The following is a 19,974-nucleotide window of genomic DNA, read 5'->3' as shown; positions in this document are numbered from 1 at the left end:
AGGCAGAAATTTGAATAATAATGTAAACACAATATCCATGTTTTTGTCCACACAAGGACCATTAGCAAGATCTTTTAGTAAACTGAAACGTTGATCTTGTGTTCTTTATATCAATGAACGAACACATTTTGGATCAATACCTGTGAGCGCCAGGATCGCTGGTGTCTTCATTATACTGTACCACAATGCAATGTACAATGACCCAAGTCCCAATAGATCTCGAGAACATCTATGCCCAATGTGCAATTTGAGACGCACGTGTCTAAGAGTGCAAAAAAAAGAAAAGTACCATGCAAACTATGATTTACTGGGAGATCTTGACTGGTCAGACTTTTTTGTATTTTCTCACTCTATGCCCTGGCTTTAATACACCAGCTTCAGGTATCGTATTAGGGAACTAATAATGTGTTTCGACTGTGATCTAATCATCTATCTGGTCAGTGTCATAAGTCACCATCTCTAGACAGACCAAAAAGAGCTACACATATCTCCAGTATGCAGTACACCACTTCTTCTGGGAAGTGATTGCACGGTTAAGGCCCCTGACCTCTGAAGACAAGGACCCAAATAAACAAATCTAATCCTGCAAGTAGCCTTCAATAGCTAACAAGTGCTTTTGAGGACAATGCCACTGCAATTGTGCATCCAGAACTGGTAAAAACACACACACACTACTTTTAAAGTACCAATTTTACCAATCTATTACTAAAAAAAAAAAAATAACATTTGTGATAGCTATGTTCATTATTAGCACAGGTACTTTCTATATTGACTGTTTCTTTAAAGAATACAGGGGTGCATTCCACTCTTGTAAGCAATTTTTCCAGCTCACCACATCGCTTCTACTTCAAATGGTTCTTGAGAAAGCAATCTTCCTTCAAATACACCCACTCTCGCCTTCATCTGCAGTGGACGTAAATCTGTTATGAAATACTGTCCTTAAGCTGGCCGTGCCTGACCCATTCATTTTCCTGTGGCTTAACTTATTGAAGCTTATTTATACTACAGTATTGATTACCTCAGAGAGCTATTCTTCACTGTCCCAAACTATTCATGGAACAATTCACATGCAGCATGCTGAAACTGCACATTGTATTAGTAAGCGCTCCGGTTGTTTGTATGGCTTTAGCATTATTTTCATAAACACCGCTGTGGAAGAATAAATCGGCTCATATTTATATTTTACGCTGCAATTTAAAGGTGTAGTTCCACTTTAGATTCAATGCATTACAATGAAAAACTGCATTTCTCATTCTAAATTTAATCTGGGAGGAAAAAAAACAAGATATGAAAAAATATTCAAAATAGTAATTTATTTATCAACACTGAGGCACATGATCATTGATCAAGTTTAACTTCCTTTACGTGGGATTAACTGAGCCAATTTACTCTTACGCAGTGAAGCTTGGTGTATTTACCATTTTGGATACTGTAGCTCCCAAGGGGTTACGCAAATGCTTATCCTTCGCATGCTTTCTCGAGAGTACACGTTTTATGTATGACTTAACATTTTCTATATGGCAAATTGGATATTTGATGTGGCATGATATTTCCTTGATATCCTCTTACAGGACTTGTTCTAATATCCACTATGGGCACTCGGCACGCTGGTATTTGTTACAATGCATGTGTGCCATGGATTTATTCAACTGTGGGGCTTATGATTTATTTCAGCTTCATAATAAATTAAATACGTTATATCATAGACCTATTGATTGTGTCCGTTGCTATAAGGAACATAGATGAATAAGGAGCGGCACTCCAATGGTCTTTCTTGGGTCAGCCTGTGAACCTTTATCAAGATGAAAGCCATGACGAAGATTGAGATCGTAGAGGGCTCATTATGATTTCAGCATCTAGATATCCAGCCTGCATGCGTTTATTACAATTGAGTGTGCAGTACCCATATGGCTACACTAATGATCTCATTTACGATATGATCGCGTGGCTTTAGCTTTTAACCCGGTGTATATGCTTCACCTTTATGGTTCCACTATGACTTTGTCTCCACCATTGCTCCTATGCAGGATGACTCTTCATATTATACTTGGGCACTATGCTTTATTGAGGTACCAAATGCACCATTTTTACTGATACTTTTGCACCAGATCTTGTTGCAGTCTACATACCACCTGACATCCTAATTTACATACTGATATGAAATTAAATTCAGTGCTCTGTAGAGACTTTACGTTGGCTGTATCTTATCCTCAGGTTTGTACACATTACACTTGTGTGCAAACATAGTTCCTACCCTTATTATATCAACACCTATATTAATGACATTAGGTTATTATCTGATCAACTGCTTTGGCTCTGCTATTATAACTGATGCCTTTGAATGGGTTTCTCTCTCACTTGAGTTCTGTGTTACTAAATTACAATCCTTACAATTGTTTAGCTGCCCGCATTTATTTCCATACATGTTTTGAGATTACTTATATTAAGTATGCCGATCACAGTGCTATATCCCTTTTTTGTGACATAGATATACACACGCATTGCTCCACACCTATAGACCTCATTGCTGGCCTAGTCCTAAAGCACCTCAGGTGGCTTATTTTGGGGGATTTCGATGATAAACACTCTCAATTTTGGCAAGTCCTCCTCCACACAATGAATGCTCTGGACTTCTTGTTTGTTCTGCTACCAACAGAAGTGGAGACACACTTGATCTTGTTTTCCCAGACTGATTTAAAAATCTCTGACCTAACAATAGATCCAGTTGTCTGGTCAGACCCCCACTCAATTTTTTTCTCAATCACAGCCCACCCCCCAAATAGGCTATCTCCTGTGGAGGTGTCAGGGTCGCCTAGACCTCCTGCCTAGCCATAGCTTCCTTGTCCACTGGGTGTGCTGCTGCCTTCTGTTGGCTCTGGGTTCCTCTGTCTGTCGGTCTTCTTGTTGCTCCTGTCTCTGTCCTTTATAGCTTGCTTCCTGTCTGTTGTTTTTGCCTTTGCTTGAAGTCAGACTCCTTTTGCACATGCTTCTGATCCTGATCTGTTTTCTGTACCTGTACCTGTATTATAGAAGTCTGTTCACAGTAAAAGCCCTTGCTGGTAATCTGGCTTGTCCCTGTTTGTTCCTGTTCTCAGTCCCTGCCCCCAGACCTGTCCTTGCTCCCCTGTCCTGTTCCAGTCTCCTCGTTGCCAACCTCTGCTTGTTACCTGACTTCGCTACCTGCCGCCTGCCTCGGACCTCTGCTTGTTTCCTGACTTCGCTACCTGCCGCCTGCCTCGGACCTCTGCTTGTACCTGACTTCGCTACCTGCCGCCTGCCTCGGACCCCTGCTTGTGACTCCTACTACGCTCGTGCTGTTCCGGCCACCGAGATCCTACCCGCCACAGGAGTCTCCCGTGACAGGAGGTGACAAGGTATCGACCCTTGAGGGGTGTGATGGCAAACCTGCGTGGATCCCAGTGCTCTTATCCATTACTACAATAGAGATTTGGGGGCAGCAATGGATACTATCGCTTCTGTTCGCTTACGAGGCCACACCCCTTGGTTTTTCCAGTTCTATTAGGGAATTGAAGAAGGGTTGCAGGTTAATGGTGCTGGCGGAAGTCTTGCATGGTTGAGGACAAGATGAATCTTATTGACCACATCACGGAATACCAGTCCACAATTGCTAGTAAGAAGTCAGTTCCTGTCACACGAGATCATGGCAGTGGACAATAGACTGGCTCAACTTTAACGCACCATGGAGAGGCTTTGAAAACCAGCATGTCAGCAGTCTGATGAAACCTTTTCACAGTCCCATTGTGATGGTTTTGCTCTCCTCTTCTCTGATAAAGTAACCTCCGTTCGGGCTGGGTTCACAATTGTGCTACCTAATTAGTGTCAGTGTTCTAGGCATGAAAATGCAGGATCTCTGGCATTATGGACTATCTTTCACCATCTGAATGTAGAAAACCTTGTGCAAACAATCCATGGATTGCGTCCCACTACCCGTGATTTGGACACAGTCAATGTAATCAGCCCAGCGTTTGCCAAAATAATCCTGTGCTCTTTGCAGGTGGGGATCTTTCTCGAACTGCTGAAGGAAGCACTGCACTTTTAGCTGGTACTTGTTCTTGTTGTGAATAAAATAAGGGCTTCAGGCCTAAGTCAGGAAAACCATTAAACATGTTCCACATTATAGAACAAACATTAAACATTCTTGCAAAGCTAACTGCTTGCCTCTTGGCTTAACATTTCTTAAAATGTAGGATTACATTTTAATTTTTTTATTAATGGGATACAACCAATCAGACTTTAAAGGTACATGTAAGGAATCCGCTCCGCGGTTTACTGGTTGCCTTACCTTGCAGACCGGTGCAGGAACTGCTCTCCTGATGTTTGCTGCAGCCTGGATTCACTCACCAAAGCAATACACACTCCCTCTGGTATCTACTGCAGCTGTGCAGCATAACACTGCAACCTACACTTGCATTCACTCATTGGAGCAGTACCTTCACACCCCCGCCGGGGATTGGCCCGCTGGCCTTTAAGTATTGCTTTCCCATAATGCTCCTTGCCGAGCATAGTCCTAACTGGATGTCACTACTGTTTTGCCACAAGCTCTCGCTTGTTCTCCTATGCTGATACCAGGTTCCGCCCTGCGTCCTTCAGCTTCCTTCAAGCCACTTGTTCTCCTATGCTGATACCAGGTTCCGCCCTGCATCCTTCAGCTTCCTTCAAGCCGCTTGTTCTCCTATGCTGATACGGAGGTTCCGCCCTGCGTCCTTCAGCTTCCTTCAAGCTCCCGCTTGTTCTCCTGTGCTGAAGCGGAGGTTCCGTCCTGCGTCCTTCAGCTTCCTGTTCTCCTGTGCTGAAGCAGAGGTTTCGTCCCTGCGTCCTTCAGCCTCCTGGTTTCCTGCACTGAAGCGGAGGTTTCCTTGTGTATCTACAGCTTCCTGGTTCCTGGGGCCTACTCTTTCCCTAATCTAGAGAGGCCGTGTCCTGGTTCCTGCACTGTTACAGAGGATTCCCCAGCCGCTCAGGACTCTTGCGCTGTAGCACTGGTGCACCCGTGCAGCAAAGCGGTGTGCTACTCTGGTCTGCCTACCATCTCCTGTGACCAGTACCATGGGCCATGGTCGTCGCTCGCGCAGAGGCCAACCCCGCGCTCCTAAGCTGAAGCGGGGCTCTCCTGACTACCTGTTGCCGAACTCTTGCCTGAACAATGTTTATCCTGATGTCTCCTGTCCTGACCCTGGCTTGTACAACGACGACGCTGTCTTCTCCTTTCCTGATCCTGCTACGTATGACAACGAACTGCGCAATCCGGATCAGCCTGCGCGGTCTCAGGTTGGTGCTTTTACAACCCTACCTCAGCCACGCGGTCCGACCCTGGTTTGTGGCGAGCAGAACCCTGACAGTATGCTCGGCCTCACAAACTCGGACCCCGCTGAGGTGTGGGTTGGTAAGTTTTTTCTTGAAAACCTGTCCCGGTCTGTAGACCAGTCCCAGTTTGAGAATGATTATTTTTTGTGCGATATAATACCCCTGATGGAAGATCCGTTTATGTCGGAGGGCTTAACTCCCTTGCAAAAGAAATGCCGTAACGATCTGGTTGGTAAGGCTTGCTGCCTCAGAGACTTAAAACAGTATCTGCCCAGTGTTTTGGCCATTGCAAACAGTGCTTTCTCCCCTGATTCCCCTTTTGCTGGGGATGAGATGAGCCCTGTGGAACTGGTCAACGCCTGTAATACACTCAATGCCCTGGCTTTATCTTTGGACATTCCTTTAGTACTTCCGGACCCTTCCGTCATGGTGGCTTTCGCTCACGAGACGCTGCATATACTTTCCTGCGTATTGGATGATCGCTTGTTAAAACAGGATCGTCTTTTGGCCTCTAACGCCATCCTTTGGTGGTTTCCCTCGGCTGCCAGTCCTGTCGCTAAACCGGGAGACGTATCTCCCTCTCCGGGAGATGACCAAACGAACCCATTAGCAATATCTCCTAACGTAGTAACTGCCACAGTCCCTAGCTCTGATTGTATGCCCGGGTTCCCTGACACCAATGATATGTCTACGTTAACCCCTGCCGATCAGTCCTGTGAGGTCCCCCTCGAGGATACATATGTTTCTTTACCCAACACTAAGGTTCTAGTATCAGAGAATAAGTTCCTTAGTTCTCCTATTTCTAGCTCAGAAGCCCTTTCTCTAGGTCTTGAGGGTTTTCCAGCTTTAACCTCTGCTAGGCAGTCCTGTGCGCTTTCCCCTTCAGAGAAAGAATCCCTAAGTTCTGTTCCCAGGGTCATTTCTGTATTAACCCCTGTGGGGCAGCTCTCTTGAGTTTCCTTTGGTAAATCCCTGTTCTCTGTCAGTCATGGTCACGCCCCTAACTCCAGAGGAGAGATTCCTGGTCTCTCCTAATACAGAGAGAAGGTTACCTATGTTTTACTCTCAGGCATTGTCTGCATTAACCCCTGTAAATTCTTGCTGCCTCCAAGTTAATGCCTTCGTTTTAGCCTCAGAGAATGAGTCCACAAGTCAGACAGCAGAGGTTGCATTGAGGGATTCCCATGACCGTACGGAGCCCTTAGATATTCTTTGCTATAAATCCCCTGCTTCAGCTCAAGTTTCCGCAGTTTCGTCTCCGGAGACTTCGGCTAAAGTTCTGGTTCCTGATAAATGTATTCAGGAGTCAGGCTTTTCCCTAAGCTTGGTCGCAGAGTTCCTTCTCCCGGGTATTTCACTGAACCAGCCTGTCGCCCACATAGCGGTGATCCCTGCTTCAGCGCATAGTTCCCACATTATGGAGTCTGCAGTAATTTCTGGTTTCCCAGACATTCCTTACCAAATACCTACTTCAGAGACCAGTACAGTTATGATTAACCCCCGTGTACTGTCTGAGTTCTCCTCCTCTTTAAGCTTAAGGTTAAAAGCATACAGTAGTCTGTATGTCCCTCCTGGGGTTCATATTGTGTTCCCAGGAATGTTTGCTGACGCACGGTTTTCTCTCAAAAGTGACGCTTTTTCATATAGATTAGTAAAAAGCTTGCACACGGTTTCCCTTTTCGCTGAATTGTGTCTTACTAGTTTTGAGACTCTGAGAGGTAATGATTCTCCTTCTGATTCTGAAGCTCTTCCTACAATGAGTATCCTGTCTGGGGGTCTCCCTGATTTCTCTGTCCAGGCTAATCCTCCAGGGGTCAGCATATCTGTGGTCACTCTCTTAGTACTGTCTGAGGTCACCATGCATATATTACAAGTCCTGGGGTTTAAATCTGAGCTTTTTAGCTGTCCTGCCTTTGCTGAAACCCAGTCCCTCAGTACTGTGTCTAAATATGCCCCAGCAAACATGAGGTTACTCTGGGAAGAAGTTAAAGCTCCTGTCTTAAAGGGTATTTTTTCTCACATGTCCAGCAAATCTAGAACCTCAGTAATTGTTTCTAAGTCACTTATCAATACATCTGATTTTTTCTCTAATCAAACCCAGACACCCTCACTATCGGTTAGGAGTCCTGTGATCAGAGATTTTGCACTAGAAAACACACCTATTCATGTTTTTTTCAGGTTAGGTACCCCTGTGGTTAGGGCCATTGCAGTTTTAGAGAGGACTTCTTGTACTCCTAAGGTGCCTGTCATTAAGACTTTTCATAGTTCATACTTGCTGCTTGTTGATTCTCAGGGCCCTGTCACTGAGGTACAGACTTCAGCTTCTGATGTTAGCTTCCCTCCCACCACTACCCTGGCTCTGCCTTTTTCTCAAGCTACTGATTTGAAAATCCCAAGGACTATTCCTGATTCACTGACAATACTATCTCCCAATGAAGATTTACCAGTATTGAAGAGCTCTACTGTTGTTTGCTTCTCTGCTCCTGCTAAACCATGGTTTTGTCCCTCGGAATTTTCGTTTGCCCCTGTTATTTCCTCTCAGTTGGAAATACTCTGTACGTATCCCAAGATTTCGGTCCCTATGCCTGGTTTACTGCTTGCCTTGTCACCTTCCATACCAATACCGGGAGATGCTTCCAACCAGCCTATACCCTTACTAACCATTACCTGGGAGCCTTCTAGAGGAAAAATTCCTCGCAGATTCCAACATGCAGTGGTCAGCCAAGAGTTTTTCTGTTACAAAGTTCCTCCGGGTGTATTCGATCAACTATCAGGGCCGCTGATCCTAGATTCAGGTTCCTTTATTAAAGACTGGGCTTTCAGTGGGGGTTCTTCTGCCGTTTCTGCTCTGGAACTCTCTGGTTCTTCACAGCCCTGGATTTCCAAGACATTTTGCGAGGCGAGCCATGTACCAAGGATGTTTCTTCCATCAATCTCATATTCCAGAACTGTACTCACCAAAGAACTGCTCGTTTACGGATGCCCTTTCTACCTAAAGAATTTTAGGAACAACTCAATGTCCCCAAGGCCCATGGATGGTCCTGTCTGGCCACAGTTCTCACCGGGGGGTGGGGGTACACTAAGGACTAACCACGAGTCTCGGGAGCACGACTCTAACCCCAATCCTAGACGGTTCAGCAACAATTCCCGGTCCTCCAACTCTATGAGTGCTCATGTTCGCCCGGAGGTCTCGCGTGAAGGGGGGGGTACTGTAAGGAATCCGCTCCGCGGTTTACTGGTTGCCTTACCTTGCAGACCGGTGCAGTTCTGGAACTGCTCTCCTGATGTTTGCTGCAGCCTGGATTCACTCACCAAAGCAATACACACTCCCTCTGGTATCTACTGCAGCTGTGCAGCATATCACTGCAACCTATACTTGCATTCACTCATTGGAGCAGTACCTTCACACCCCCGCCGGGGATTGGCCCGCTGGCCTTTAAGTATTGCTTTCCCATAATGCTCCTTGCCGAGCATAGTCCTAACTGGATGTCACTACTGTTTTGCCACAAGCTCTCGCTTGTTCTCCTATGCTGATACCAGGTTCCGCCCTGCGTCCTTCAGCTTCCTTCAAGCCGCTTGTTCTCCTATGCTGATACCAGGTTCCGCCCTGCATCCTTCAGCTTCCTTCAAGCCGCTTGTTCTCCTATGCTGATACGGAGGTTTCGCCCTGCGTCCTTCAGCTTCCTTCAAGCTCCTGCTTGTTCTCCTGTGCTGAAGCGGAGGTTCCGTCCTGCGTCCTTCAGCTTCCTGTTCTCCTGTGCTGAAGCAGAGGGTTCGTCCCTGCGTCCTTCAGCCTCCTGGTTTCCTGCACTGAAGCGGAGGTTTCCCTGTGTATCTACAGCTTCCTGGTTCCTGGGGCCTACTCTTTCCCTAATCTAGAGAGGCCGTGTCCTGGTTCCTGCACTGTTACAGAGGATTCCCCAGCCGCTCAGGACTCTTGCGCTGTAGCACTGGTGCACCCGTGCAGCAAAGCGGTGTGCTACTCTGGTCTGCCTACCATCTCCTGTGACCAGTACCATGGGCCATGGTCGTCGCTCGCGCAGAGGCCAACCCCGCGCTCCTAAGCTGGAGCGGGGCTCTCCTGACTACCTGTTGCCGAACTCTTGCCTGAACAATGTTTATCCTGATGTCTCCTGTCCTGACCCTGGCTTGTACAACGACGACGCTGTCTTCTCCTTTCCTGATCCTGCTACGTATGACAACGAACTGCGCAATCCGGATCAGCCTGCGCGGTCTCATGTCGGTGCTTTTACAACCCTACCTCAGCCACGCGGTCCGACCCTGGTTTGTGGCGAGCAGAACCCTGACAGTACAATCCCGACAAAATGTGAAATTCAATTTTAACATAATAGGAACCAGGGGATATGTTTCCTGAGCTGCAATACTCTACGTTTAGCTCTGAGGGCTCCCTGGTTCCTGAGATAGTTACTGGTGAAAGTACCGATGCTACCTCAAATCAATATAGAAATCAATATAGGCATAAGGCACAAGTATCTTCCAGTAGGAAACTTCAACTGATGTAGTTGCAGCTTCCTATTGGCTAGCGGATCCACTAAAATTTGGCAGCCATATTGTTTCCCAAGGAGGGAGTTTAAACCGCGTACCTTTACCAATAACTACCTCGGGAACCGAGGAGTCTACAGGAACTAAAAGTAGAGCGGCTCAGCTCTGCAGTACCCCACAGTACCAATTATGTACAAAATAAATTTTAAAAGCGTCCAGACGAGATTGCCGCTTTTAAATTAAACTGCCTCCAATACATATTTCTATATATTGTGTTATTTTCTTAAAAAGTGTTGAAAATACATGCTACCGACAGTACAGTAAAGAGTAGGAAACCTCAAAACGGCATCCTCATTTCACACTTCTTGGTGAGAAATAATTAAAATACAGTCCATAGTATTAAACAGAATAATCTCAATAACAAGGTTCAAGGGTTTAGTGAAATTAGAAGTATTCCCTGTTGCAAATTCTAAAACGATTTCCAGCCACCGTGCATTACTTTCGAACCAGCATTTTTACTTCATTGCTCCTCTTACTCGGTCACTCTTCAACAGATACAAGTAGATATCCAACAAATAGGAGGAAGAAAACTGCAGTTGCTGTTCTCTGAAAATCAATACAAGCTCCAAGAGTCTGATATAGAGATCAAATGGATGACCTGTGTAATTTGCAGTGGTATGACTTTGTGGAGGATGTTCCCCTGTGTTTGCCAGCAGCCTGACTAGAGACAACAGTAGAGAGCTATATTAAACGAGCAAGCATATTGAAGCTGAATGAAAAAGTACTTTGTGCCTATCTTTCAGCAAATAGATCTCAAGAACCCTATATAGCTGGTGACTTTATGCTTGAATATAGAGGTCAAGAATTAAAAAGAAAAAAAAGTGAATATCTCAACTTTCAAGAATATTTCTTGGCGAATATTGAAACATGTTGGTGACATTTTGGAAACGTTGTGTATTTTGTGAATATTTGCTTAAATACATTTGGAAGTGCTTATTTTTTAACATGTGAATAAACAGACTTGAGTTCAACATTTTGAATGATCACAAATTCTTTTTAAAAACTGCAAACTGGGGCAAGTTTACACGTCGTTAATCGTGATGCACTCTTGTTTTTCAATCATTCAAAAATGTTTGGACAGGCACCAAGGAAATCCTACGGAATTAGGAAGTTCCGATTAAAAGTCAGATCTGGCACAGTCTATGATTCTACTAGTAGAGGAGTGTTCAATTCCAGTCATCAAGGGCCACCAACAAGTCAAGTTTTAAGCATATCCCTGCTTCAGCACAGGTGGCTCAATCGGTGGCTCAGTCAACTGAGTAGATATTGTTATTGCGGGTTCAGCACTTTTAAGAACAGTGTTCTGCATCCTGGTCGGAAAAGAAATGTGTCCTGAGTTTCTAGTGTTGTCGCCGATTTATGTGATTGTTCTATATTCAGGGAAAATAATGGGTTTTTGTTCATACAAGAAGTTCTGGTGTTTCGGGCAGAAATGTGTGTGTGTTGCGTGTATATGCAGGTAAGTGAGGAGCGAGGAGTAAAATATATAAGCGTCTATGAAAGAAATAAAAACCCGATTCTGTCATTCAAATGGGATACTAACTGGTGACAAAAGGCAATTCTGAGCTGGGTACCACTGTGCCCAAAACAAAAGCATTAGCCAGAAGGCAAGAATTCGTCAGTCAGGTAAACATGGCCACCTTGAGTGGAAAGGGATGAACTAAAAATAACAAGACGATCCTAAAGAAAGAGAAATAATAGACGGCAATAGCACACAGATGGGAAAGACGATGTGTAAAAGACATGGGTACACTTCAAAGACTGACAGACTTGTTACACAGCATAGAGTATTGATAGCAGCACTTTCAATCAAGGAAGATATCACCAACATGGAAGCATGAAGCCAGAGCTTAACCACATCAATGCAAGAGATGCCAGCAATGTAGAGTACTTCAATGAGATGCCAGCTTGCCGAGCTCCGAAAGAACAGAGAAAAGCATGTGCACGTAAAGACGCAAATCATATCAAGTTAAATGTATAATGCCTTAACACACATTCCCAGCTAGCTCAAACTCCCACACCCATCACATGATGAATATATATTTATGTCAACCAGAGAGCTACTGAGCGTGGCAATTGCATATAACAAGAGACAGGGGGTGCCCAATGCTACATCCCATTGACAAAACATATATGATGAAAAGTATAAAGTAAAATACTTCAATAATAATAATATTAAATACTTGGTTATTTGGTTAACCCTTTGGCCAAAGCGTCATAAGCGTATGCAGGCTTATGACGCTTTGGCCAAAGGGTCAACCAAATAACCAAGTATTTAATATTATTATAGAAGTATTTTACTTTATACTTTTCATCATATATGTTTTGTCAATGGGATGTAGCATTAGGCACCCCCTGTCTCTTGTTAAATGTATAATGCCACCAACAATTTGAATGCTTCTACTCATGAAATAATTCCTCTGATGTGCAAATGCTACTATTTACATAGACTCCATCAATACTTTAGTAATCTGGTGGCTTGGATTGACACCTTGGAACATATTTTGTTTTACTAAGCAGCAAAGCTACAGTATAGAGCTTCATTGAAAAGCTCTTCTTATTGATCTTCTAATTTGTAGTTACACGCTTATTTAGCAGTAAAAAAAAAGAAGAAAAGAAACCAACCTGTTTTAGGAATTAAGTTTCTTCTGGGTTCTTCCGGGCCCTCAATAGGTTGCTCAGAAATGAAAACTCGTGCTTGTTCTATGGTGTTCAGTATCGTTTGCTCTTTATCCTTCAACTCACGTTTCAGGAACTGGAAAAAAGAGAAGGACATTATTAGATTGTTAAACGTGCGGTAATGGAAAATGGAGTCTTCACAAACAATGAAACATTGAAGTATGCCTCTGTAACAGTAGTGCGTTCTTCTAGATGTAAGATACTAGAGCAAGCGTTGCAAAATCCAGGCCTCAAAGGCAACCAAAAAGTCAGGTTTTAAGGATATCCCTGATTCAGCACCGGTGGCTCAATCAGAGGCTGTTATTGACTGGGCCACCTGTGCTGAAGCAAGGATACCCTTAAAACCTGTTGGTGGCCCTTGAGAACTGGAGTTGGCGACCCAGGTACTAGAGAATAAAAGTATTTTTGTAGATCGTTATACCCTTTCATTGACCCAACATGACAGTTCAACCATTAAATAGTATTCTAGATGGGCTTTAACATGGGAAATATTTACATGAAGATCTTAGGACTGTTCTATAGAGGGCGCACTTGCTATGCCATGCACGCGCGCGGCAGTTATAGATGGCTGTGGTTAGTCAGCCTTTATATAATGGTGCCACGCACGCACGGCAGTGAGCATGGAGCCGGCCGACGGGGGAGAAGATGGGGAAAATAAAGAATTTGCGCCACTACCGCCACTGAAATGTATGTATATGTGCGTGTATGTATGTATGTAGGTAGGTAGGTGTGTGTGTGTGTGTATGTACAATATTAATAAATCATTTATTAACGTATTTATTTATTTATTACAAAGTATTTATAACACACACACTCACACGCATACACAAACACAATACCTCACTCGCTCACAGCATACACACAAAAAGTGTGTGGCACAGGCGTGCACGCGCACGGACGCACACACTATATTACAAGCCTTATGTGGTCACCAAAGCTTTTCTATTAAACATTTATGGAAAACTTTCAGAGCGGTTCCATAAAAAGGTGCCCAGTAAACTTAACCATACTGTATGTTTAATAATCAAAACTAAACAAGATTACACACAAAGGTTTATGTGCGATCTAAACAGTAACAAATGAGAAACAATGAGCCTGCATCGGGTCCAGATACCAGGGTATGCCCCGAGGCAAAACATTCTCAACTTTAGGAAAGAGAGCAGAGTGGGAGTTGCATGAGTGCATGTATTTCATGTAATCTATTACAGTATATTATTTAAGAAATGACGTGAGAAAAAGCTGAGGACTACAAAAGGAATATGTTGAGAAAATAGAATACAGAGAAGTGCGCTCCCATGCAAAATACATTTTTTTATTGGATCCCATTAAAAAACTGAGGCCTACGGTATAGCCCACCTAGGCGTTTTACACCGAAACGCTTTATCAAGGTCTTTGTTAATGTGATCCAATAAATGTTTTCTTTTACATGGGAGCGCACGTCCCTGGATTCTATTTTCTCAACACATTCCATTTGTAGGGCTCAGCTTTTTCTCACATCATCATTTGCATTTACTTTGAGTGGATTGCACACACAGTACAATAGGACGCATGGGATTGAAGTTTGGACGCTGCACTATTCAAGTGAGTCCTTCTGTGATTACACAGCATAGCTCATTCCCCAAAATGGCCAACGGTATGGTCAATTTATACACTACTGCTATTTCTGGACACTGGATGTGTTAACCTCTACTACTGTGGAGTGGTTTTTCAGACAAGCGTTTCTTACCTACCCATTCAAACCTTATACATGAATCGAAGGATACCTCAAGGGGACATTTTCTTGGAACATTTATGCTTCATATCTATGTCTGTTATTAGTTCTGAGCACCACACATTTTTCGGGACTTTATTATTTTAGAAATACTAAAACATTGTCAGGAGACTGTAATTCTTTTGAAGCCTGCCTCAGCCTGAGGAATTTGAATTATGTACCATATAGAACTAATTTTCAAATGTTCACAGAAAAATGTCATGGTGTAGAAATAAGAGGAAGAAATCGCAGAGCACTGACGGATTTTCTGAATACTAATTTATTAAAGCCAAAAACATACAACGTTTCGACCTAGTGGTCTTTTTTCAAGTGATATAAAGTGGCACTTGAGAAAGGCCACTAGGTCGAAACGTTGTATGTTTTTGGCTTTAATAAATTAGTATTCAGAAAATCTGTCAGTGCTCTGCGATTTCTTCCTCTGTATGTTCCTGGGTATGCTGAAGGCTATCTTCCTCTCGCATGGAGCACCGGTAATAGTATCATCCTTTTTATCTATGTAGCTGTGAAGCATGTACCTTTGTTTTCATGATGTACAAATAAACCTTTCTAAAGTGAAGAACAGTGTTTAATACAGTACATAACTGAATCAGACAATGAGTTGGGAAATTGAATTATACAGCAAATTAATATATCATTAGGTTTATTTAACAATCTTATAGAATTTGAGAATGTTACATAAATCCATGTAAATAAAAAAAATGAAAAAAACAGTACACACAAAAATACACATACATATACACAAATATAAATATATATAGGATATATATATACACATATATATCCGTATATATAATCCGCGCCTGCCCCCCTCCCCAGGTAGGAAGCATGGGGCTTACATTTCAGGTCTGGGGACCTCCTTACATGTAAAGAGGCTGCTGGTATCTCTCTGTTTACAGTTCCGACGTCATGCGGACCAAACGTTGGTAACAAATTGTCTGAAGACAAATTTTTCTTATGGCCCGTTAAACCCTTGACCAGGCCTAGTTTATAGAACTGATAGAATCTAGAGATAAGGGCATATGCTTTTGCCAGAAGCGATTGAAATATGGCTTTACTGACACTAGAATAAATAGGACACTGTTAAAGGTACCTTAAAAGACATTCTTTGGAGGAGTCAGGGGCGTGGCTAAGAAGGTATTCCAAAAAGAGTAAATGTATTAAATATGAAGATATCATGGCCCTATTCTGAAGGATAACAAATATATATTAGTATCAGTTGCAATGAGATTATGCAACAGTACCAGCCCCTTCATATTGAGGAGTTGGCAAGGGACAGGTATCCATTTGTCACTCAATCTTAGGAGCTAGTCAGTCACAATTAGTCGTGTTACATTCGGCAAACTTGCCTGAACCTATTGATATGAATCATGTTACTCAAAGAATTATAAAAATAAAGTTAGGAGTGTGTTTCTATATTCAGCAAACTTTTAAAATCCAAAGAAAGGTTTTTTCTTAAAATCGAAAAACTGTCAAGAGGACTGATTGATAGAAAGGAGTGGATTATTGTGTGTGTTTCAATGCAGAAGGATTGTGCATAAAAATTGGCATGTGTGAATAGAAAATTAGAATTCAACTCAACTCAATTTCCACTCAAGATCCTTTGGGAAAAGATCTGATCAATGTTAGACGATAACGTAAGTTAGATTCTTTGTATATCTTCTTTTCATTTTTATAAAACTGTCTGCATTTATTGTAATTGTACGTTCGTGTAATAATATTTTTCTGTAACCAAGTAAATATATATATATATAGATAGATAATATACACATACATACACACACACATTTAGGAAATGGCTGCACACTCAATATTAAAGTAACCTACAGTACAGAGGGTGTCTGTGTTAGATAAAAAATATCCAATTTAAAGAAAAAAACAGAATGGTCTATCTGCACCAAACAAAATGAAGACAAAATATGGTGTTTATTAACCCATAACATACAGGAGCCAGATGTTTCGGTCCCAAGGGAAGAAGGTCCCTTTGGGGACTGAAACCTCAGCCTTCGGTGTGTTATGAGTCCATAAAACACCCTCTAGGTTGCAATAATTTTGTCTGGTGCAAATAATTAGACCATTTCAAACCTAAAATGTTATGAGATCTTAATTTAAGTCCTAATAATAGATAAAGATAACCTAATCAAACAAATGACATCAACATTTATTTTATCCACAAATGATTAAACATTCAATATTCATGTGTGAAAAAGTATGTGAACCTATAGATTCGGTACCCCTTGAGCAGCAAAAACTTCAACTCACATAGATTTTGAGGAATTTTGGCTTTTCCTCTTCACAGAACGGCATCCACTCAGTGACATTTGAGGGCTTCCTTTCATGGACAGCTCGCTCCAGGTCCTGCCACAACATTTCGATGGGGTTTAGGTCCGGACTATGACTAGGCCATTCTAAAAAGCGGAATTTCTTCTTCTACAGCCATTCTTTTGTAGATCTGCTTGTATGTTTAGGATAATTATCTTCTGCATGACACTTTCGCTTCAGCTCACAGATGGATGACCTGACATTCTCCTCTAAAATCTTCTGATACAAATCAGAATTCATGTTTGTGTCAATGAAGGCAAGATGTAACGGTCTTGAGGCAGCAAAGCAGCCCCAAACATTACACTCCCACCACCATGCATGACGGTTGGGTTGAGGTTCTTCTGTCCAAAAGCCATGCTAGGTTTTCGCCAAACATACCATCTCTTATTGAGGCCCAAAATTTCTACCTTTGACTCTGTCTAGAGAACATTGTTACAGAAGTCTTGTGTATCATCTATGTGCTCTATGGCGAACTTCAGGTGGGCAGCAATGTTTTTTTAGAGAGCAGTGGTTTCCTCCTTACTATCCTTCCATGAGCACCATTCTTGTTCAATCTATTTCTGATAGTTGAGTCATGAACACTCACATTAGCAATGGCGAGAGTATACTGCAGATCCTTGGATGTTACTCTGGTGTTCTTTTTGACTTCCTGGATGATTTGCCGGCTTGTTCATGGAGACATATTGGTAGGACGACTGTTGTCCGACAGTGGATTGACGGAGCCCCAAATCCTTAGAAATGGTTTTGTAACCCTTTCTAGATTGATGAGCATCACTAACAGCTTAGCTGAGGACCTCAGAGATTAATTTTGATTGTGTTATAACTTGTTTCCACACACCTGAATGGTTAAGACCTAACTCGCAAGGTTTCTGATCTTTATATAGGGTGGGGCCTCCCAAACGCACACCTGAACAATTACCATATTATCTAAACACCTGATTCTAATTATCCCTTTTAATTTAGCCAATACAACAAGGGCTTCATATACTTTTGCACATACCCTTAATTACTAATTGCTTGTCTAATTCATACATCATTTTGTTTCAAAAGACATGGAATTGGTTAATATAAACCCTATTGGATATTTAAGAAGGTTATTATAGAAAAACTTATAGAATTTCCATAATTCTCATTAGGGTTCACAAACTTTTTCTTGTGTATGTATGTAGAAAATATATATATATATATATATATATATATATATATATATATATATATATATATATATATATATATATATATATATATATATACACACACACACACACACAGAAAATAAATCCAGCGCTTGGTAGTGGAACGAATGTAAAAATATATAAGAGTACATGTAGTGAAGATTGGCTAAGGCCGCGCTTATAGTGGCGAAAACAAATACATTGCCGCCGCCGCGTGCGCTTATAGTGCGCGCAACGGTGACAAAGCGACAGAGCGACGTCGCCATCGCGGAAACTGGAAGCCGGCAAAATTTGATTTTTCAAGGGCTGTCGCGTCACGTGACGACCCTTGAACAAATCAAATTGCCGGAATCCCGCGACCCCGCTGCCCGTCAAAACATAACTTTCGCCGATGGCAACGGCGACAGGTGACGTCACCTGCCGTGTCGCCGTCGCCATCGACGGCACTATAGGCATGGAGTAAGGGTACTAACAGATGGCTGCTCAACAAGGATAAACCAAATCCTCAATACAAATAGTACACCACAAAAAAAATGTGAGCGCACACTCCTAAAATGTGAAAAGTCTGTATATTATACAATTTAATAATACACAATGATAGAACAGATCAAAAGTGAATAATGATCCTAATAAAACAATGAGCAATGTAGCATAAAATGACGGAACTAGCTGCAGCAATGGAGGGGTAAACCTGAGGTAGGATCAGTCTGCATGCAGTCCTGTAAGTACTGTGCCATGCAAATCCTCCTTAAACAAGTGGATGATGGAAATATAGACCCCAATCCAAGCAAATGTAGAATAAATTCCGGTGGGTTTTGGAAAAGGCACACTCACAAGACAGTAAGCCCAGATATTATGCTGATCAGTAGAATGCGCTTATAGCGCGCCTGTCAGCTGGACGCTGTAAGTCAGTGAGCAGATGAGGCGAAGGTGTAATCAGTGCTGAGAGGAGTACCTTACCGGTCGGCGTCGGGACACGCTGATGTCAGAAAGAACACCTCCACGGTGTTCGGCGGGTGATTCTTCCCAGCACGAACGGTTAAAGGAATCACTGTACTTGTACGGTTGAAGGAGGAGATCAGCCGGCAGTCAGGAACTGAAGATGTACCCAATATGGCAATGCGTGTTCCGAAGAGAACAAACAAAGAGACAGCTGATCACGTCCCTGGTGTCCTCCAATGGCGCAGCTTCCGACGTGATGATGCAGGTAATGACACACCCTACGCGTTTCGTCTGTAACTCTACGGACTTCGTCAGGATAGATTGCAACTGAGAAAGGGTAAATATTAACGCATTTGAAAAGGAGAAAGGTGAGTTGGCCAATTTAGCTGTGTGAATTAACCTTGGTTGCATATCTAAGTCACGTGCTCACAACCTGGTCGTGACAGATGGTATATTGGGATGGATTGAGGGGAGACATTGTTAAATTGTGGGACCTTTGCGGATGGTGAAAGAAAAGTGGGTCAGCTATATCTGTGCATAAACCCTTGTCCCAAATACAGGTCACGTGCTCACAGGTGTGCTGCACGTGACATATGTATCTCAGGAAGCAGAGGGTCCTCGGAACTAAAATCCACTCGGTTCAGCTCTAGAGACCCCCTGCTTCCTCCCTAGTCCAAAAACAAAAACCCAATCGGAAATGCTGCTTTAATATTTATGACTTCAAGTATATCAATGATAAAAAGCATTGCACCAATGAGGAATTTCTTAAAATGTATTTCAAAGGTTTCAGTCCACATTAGGCCCTCTCAGGAACACATTAATTCTCCAGGAAAGCAATGTAGAAATCAATTCAAAGTGTTATTCACAATACAGCTGTACTCCCATAGTAAGTGGTGTGTACTTTGTATAACCACACTTTTAGAAACACATTTGTTATGCACTTGTCGGATGAAATAACTAGTTAAAACAAATATGTTCAGCCTATGAGATTAATGTTCACCAATGAAGATGAAAAGCAGTAGAAAAAGCTATTTAATAAGATCATGTTCCTGTTGGGACTAACAAAGGAAACCTCTTGAGTAATGAATAGGTTTTATTTTAATTGTATCACTGTTCCTTATACGCATGCATAGCACCTATAAAAGCTTGGTTTTAAACTGCTAATGAGTTCTGAACAACTTGAATACATCTCATGTTGCC

The 19,974-nt window shown here is 42.5% G+C and overlaps 1 protein-coding gene across 10 annotated transcripts in view; it reads right to left on the bottom strand.

Annotated features, from left to right (window-relative positions):
- UTRN (utrophin) overlaps positions 1-19,974 on the bottom strand; it is a 678,467-nt gene that overhangs the window by 175,843 nt on the left and 482,650 nt on the right. For all 10 annotated transcript variants that reach the window (XM_075596593.1, XM_075596597.1, XM_075596594.1 and 7 more), the window contains one exon: positions 12,514-12,643. In XM_075596593.1, coding sequence (XP_075452708.1) covers positions 12,514-12,643 — 130 coding nt within the window. The remainder of the gene's footprint in view (positions 1-12,513; positions 12,644-19,974) is intronic.

Source organism: Ascaphus truei, chromosome 4 (assembly GCF_040206685.1).
Source record: "Ascaphus truei isolate aAscTru1 chromosome 4, aAscTru1.hap1, whole genome shotgun sequence".
In the NCBI taxonomy this organism is placed as follows: domain Eukaryota; kingdom Metazoa; phylum Chordata; class Amphibia; order Anura; family Ascaphidae; genus Ascaphus; species Ascaphus truei.
Note: the sequence above shows the minus strand (reverse complement) of the source record. Positions and strands in the feature narration are given on the sequence as shown.